This window comes from Athalia rosae, chromosome 2, assembly GCF_917208135.1.
Source record: "Athalia rosae chromosome 2, iyAthRosa1.1, whole genome shotgun sequence".
NCBI lineage: Eukaryota > Metazoa > Arthropoda > Insecta > Hymenoptera > Athaliidae > Athalia > Athalia rosae.
Window position 1 is genome coordinate 1,199,549 of NC_064027.1, and position 5,331 is coordinate 1,204,879.

Here is a 5,331-nt window from a genome sequence, read left to right on the forward strand (position 1 = left end):
CCATCGGCAAGCCTCATTCTACCGGCTGAAGAGGCTGAGGGATTTAGAGAATAGTGAGACAATCTGATTCCTCGGTATACTGCCGGAGAGCGTGAGCGTTTGAATCGAACTACGGCGCTCTCTGTCGAGAATTTTCAAGGCGGGAATGTTCATAATTCAAACGTGAGCGCGATACGGACAATAACGGTAAAAAACTCGCGAGATCGCAACTCGAATTTTGGTCTTTGTCAATGATATTTATTCGGATACATCACCACTTTACAAACGCTCATAGTTACATCGATAAAGTTAAAAAATATATTCTGTAAATGTTAAAAAAAAAAAAACTATCATAGTATCAAATAATATGCCAAAGGCTTTTTCAATTGATATACAAATATTTATCAATGAAAATCGTGGCAAAAACCTATAGATAACGAGTATTCGATTGGTACGGGACAAATATCCATACTGTACGTCAATCGATTTCAGATCCCTGGAATTCAATTTGTGCAATCGATATAGGACGATATCTACCTGTAAGTTCACGGATAGACGAATAGCGAAATATTGTATATTTTGTTTTTGTTCTTCGAAAAAAATCTGAACACACGGAGGTCTCCCGATTTGCGGATTAACGTTTCTCCAATGTCGGAGCGGACGGAGCTCCGGGTAAATTCGGAGGAACGTAGTTGTAGACCGGATACCGAGGTGCGAACGGAATTTGCACACCCTCCACATGGTCCGACTCCTCCTTATCCCTGATACTACGAGCCGCGTAAATTGCCTCCTCGTAGGACGGTGGAGCTGAAATTAAAGATTTCACGGTTACTTCGAGCCCGCAAATATCGATCGGCATCGATCGGCGGACTCACGTAAGTTACTCCCATCTCCGGTGGGATAGGGTGGGTTTCCGAAGGTGAATCCCGCGGGAGCGGGAGGCATCGGGAGGCTGTTTCCAGGCTGCGCGAAGCCACCCTGTACCGGGAAAGTCGCCGGCTGCGGCATACCGATGGACGGTTGTGGTGGAAAAACAGGTGCGCTCGGTGCTGACTCCACCACTATGCTGTCCATTGGATTGGTGTTCGCGTAAGAACCGTACAACGGAACCGTTCCGATCAGTACGGGGAGTCGTCGGTCGATACTGCAGTGCCTGAAGACGATCGACGAAAAGTTAGAATTTCTTCGAATTGCGGATCATTGAACGTGTACGAAAATCGCGAATCGTCGATCGGACGATACTTACATTCCGTCAAAGCAGATCACCACACGTACCACGTAATCGAGATCGATTATGGAGCAGTATTCCAGAGCCGAAGCAGCGACCGGCGGTACTTTTAAACTTATCACGACAAAGTCCTCGGTATTGTTGTCGAACGGCGTACGGCATATCTGTTCGGCGACTATTCTTTCGTCGGTTTTCGTCTTCCAGTGTGGTACACTCGCGTGAAGTTTGACTTGCTGGTTATCGCGGATGAAAATAAAATTACGTTATTTCAGCCAACGATTCGAAAATACGCGAAACTGTTGCGTAACGACGTCGTCGACGAAGCTCACCTGCCGCAGAGATACCTTGATCTTCTCTATCTTTACGCTAGACGTGTTTTCGCACTGCACGGTGGCCACTATGTACTGACCCGGTGCGTAGCCACTGGATGGAATCATCACCGTGGCATCCAGGGAGCCCATACAAAAACAGCAACAGCAAAATGTCGTGTCCATCGTTCGCCTGATGGCTAGCTGTACGGATAACATTGACAATGGACTTGAACTCAATTTTTACGACAGAGTCAATCGCGACTCAACGTTCCTACTCACAGATGCTTCCGGCATCCGGTTGAGATCGTACGGAGCGACGACTGTGAATGCTACTTTTATCTCGTGATCGAATTTCCAGGGCCTGTCGAACACGGCTTTGATCGTGTACCTGATGTGTCCGTGCTCGTGCTCGAAACTGCCGGGGAGATGCAAGGGTAGCTGTATGTTGAACGGGTAAACCAGCTCGCCGACCGGAAGTTCTATCGTATGACCTGAAATTTTCAGATGACGATAGTTTGTCGGGTATCGGAACGACCGAACTGTGCGGATGATCCGTCGATATATCACAACCTACCGGATTCGCTCCCGATGATGTAAAATGTCGAGGCAAAGTAGGCCTCATCGGCACTGAGGGTTTCGTAGTGGTAATGTCCACGGCCGTCGCTGCGTTCTTTTTTCGCCGACCATTGTACTCGGGCCTCCCCGCGAACTATCAATTTTAGTCCTGCGGTCGAAAGAATCTTTGAAATACTTGGTGCGGATGGCAATGAGTGCAATTATTCGGTATATGACGGTCGCAGGAGCTTCGGCTATAACTCCGCGTCTAATTCAGGTGGCCCAATTTTTTAATGCTTTCTTTCGCTACGTGATTCTGTGCGGGTCGTCCGATTACGTGTAATAACATAGTTGATACGTAAGAACCCAAGTTGATTTATTGCTCCTTCGACTTCAGAGCCTGATATCAAGCGAATTATCGAGGATGTCGTGGGGAGGAAAAAAGCCCCCTAGAAATCCTCGGTTTTAAACCATCGAGCTTCTCAATCTGGTACAGCTCGAAGGCGATTCGCATTCGTTGATACGCGACGATACTCAGCTGTCGCATGCGCCGCATGCTGATGAATGATTTATTTCGAAGGCCGCAGTCGCTGATAGAGAATGAAACAACAAAAACAAGAGATAGCCTTTTACCCACGCCTTGCGAACCCGATCCATAGATCACTTCGGTACATTCGATCCCCGATAAGCAAACGAATCTACAATATCTGCTGTGCGAGTTATTTTATGCAGGCCTATAGGTATACTCCGCTGCAATGTCCATCGAAATTCCTAATACCTAATCAGCGTATCCCTGTAGACGGCTTGAGTGTGTATATCGACCAAAATAGAAGACACTTGTATGACATCATACATCATACGTATAGGTATAGCTAGACGACGGAATGTGTAATTAAAACCGGTCCATATTATTCAACCCACGTGATATCATTCGGTGACATTTGTAGCGTTGGCGCTTGTCACGTACCGAGCGTAATGCGGAATAATTAGAAATTCTTCGCCGTGGCAAATTTTTGCAAAACCCTACAATCTAAATAGTATCTACCATCCGTCGACCGATCTATCCGTCAAACTCGGCGATCATTCAAATTTACGCGCGAATCGGAATCACGGAAGGGCAGTATTCTAATTTCGAACATCACCCCACCCTTTTCATAGAGGATATACTTTCGTTACGAGTTCACGTGGCGATTTTCATGTGAATATTTCAAAGGTAGCTCTCAATGAAGAATGACTTTGTTATATTTGAGGTGTCGGTAGGTCAGAGGATGTGACGCGCTTGGAAGTATCGTGTTATATCACAACGGTGATAACGGTTATCGCGTCACCGCGCAGCACCAGCGAATCGGCCATAGCTGGATCGGTTGTTACGTCAAAAGACGGCGTCAAACAAAAGAAAACTTTGAAAATTCGACGCTCGATCAGCACCGCCGCTAGTCGCTTACGTTGTCGTACGTACATACATACCAAGTTTCGCCCATCACGATACATACATACCTCGGATCTTTTTTGGCGCAGAAAATTCGGCGCAAACTCTGCCGACCACCATTTCCCCCGGCATGTACGCCGCGGTCGGGCGGTCAAATTCAACGGCCAAACGGCGTACACCCATCTCGAAAAACGGACGAATTTAACAATGAGACAAAATCCAATCGTTCGAACCGCTCGCACGCACTACCCGTAGGACTGAGCCGACCTTTTCGTAGGCTTTAGGGATCACGGCGTTCCCTATCCCCGCGTGACACACCGTCTCCCCTAGTCGTGGCGCACGCGACGATCCGCATGCTATAAGTATGAAATAGGCGAGGCGTCGGAGACCAACGAATTCAGACCTCCGTATGCCGTGCCACCGCTCCGAGTGCCATCGGCGTCATTGCCCGACAACACGAACCACCACCAATCGCCTCTATTACCACAGTATCGGACCACGAGAAATCAGACCCCGGCGATCCGTGGAAAACGGAATTTCGATCGTTGACGTGCGATAGCCGGAGATTTTCCGCAATATCGGTCGAAAATCTGAACAAAATTCCGTCGTTTTCGGTTCGAGGAACACCGTCCCGATTCAGGACGTGGTACATGAAACCGAATTTTACTCACGATTGACCGATCGGTGCCAGGTGCGGTAGGGACAGCATAGATCAATTAACGAGCTGCAGGCGATTCGTTCTCCAATGTCAGGGTCACGTAGTTGGCTTATATTTACTCTGGACTGGAACTTTCGCTCATTATTTTTTCACCGAAAACATTCATTGAAAATTACAGTGGAAAACGCCCCGGTGGAAACGTAGCTGAAATTCGATAGTCGAAACAAAATTGTCTGGTGACGAGAAATCCATCCGCATGAAACTTTCGATTCATCGTCTCACGTAAATGCATGTTTGCTCGCATCAAACGAAGGGTCAAGTTCGCGCCGGAAGTATACCTATGTCCTCGACATCTTCGCTGATTAGAATAATTATATAACGACTACGTCAAGTTGGAAAAGAGTTCAGGTTGCACATTATGTACAATGTTCGTTATAATCAAGCTTTATCAAACACCGTTGTGTATCGCTCTTGGCTCATACGCACGTGGTATAATTGTATTGTGCTTTCAATCGCATCGGCAGTGCGAGAAGCTACCAGCGCACACCATGTGTAACTCCGCAAAAAATGCGTGCCACCAAGATGTTCGTAATCCTGGTCCGCCATATTTTATAAAAATGGTACTTCGGACGCAGATAAATCGTATCCTTCTCCAATACAAAAGCTAAACGACGACGATACAATAAATTAATCTTCATAGGTTCCAATTAATTACAACATTCCATCGCGTCACGGTTGGGTGAGCAAGATCCCGAGCTTTTTCTTAATTCTGAAAATTTTTCGATTACTGCCACTAGTATTATATAATATGAATTTTCTTTCCTTTTTTCTGCATGTTATTTTGCTTGAATAATTTGAATAATTTTTTCCAAAGTTTTTCAATCAATCCCCGAGGGCCCGGGCTGACCTCTTAGACAGCCTCATGGAATCGTACCACGTGGTACTTTTAGACCGACCTTCAATCTTACTCCAAGGTCTTTCGGTGAGTAACGCGAAGATGGACGAAAAGAAAGAGAATAGATTCCCTGATATATCTTCCAACGTTTTTTTCGAACTCGACTCCGTGGATAAGGCGTCTGCACCGTTCGAATTAGTCGCGTCGTTGACCGTTCACGTGAAGATAAAAAACTAGGATAACGGACAGGCTGCAGACGAACTACCATTTGGTGGC

The 5,331-nt window shown here is 46.5% G+C and overlaps 1 protein-coding gene across 1 annotated transcript; it reads right to left on the reverse strand.

Moving 5' to 3' along the window:
• Positions 1–215: 215 nt before the first annotated feature.
• Positions 216–3,925, reverse strand: LOC105691442 (arrestin domain-containing protein 17-like). The gene is made up of 7 exons (XM_012409911.3): positions 3,571–3,925; positions 2,093–2,242; positions 1,798–2,009; positions 1,537–1,719; positions 1,226–1,440; positions 855–1,132; positions 216–786 (listed from the first exon to the last, which is right to left on the reverse strand). Exons 1-7 carry the CDS (start codon positions 3,683–3,685, stop codon positions 614–616), a joined length of 1,326 nt encoding a protein of 441 aa, XP_012265334.2. The 5' UTR covers positions 3,686–3,925; the 3' UTR covers positions 216–613.
• Between the last annotated feature and the right edge of the window lie 1,406 nt (positions 3,926–5,331).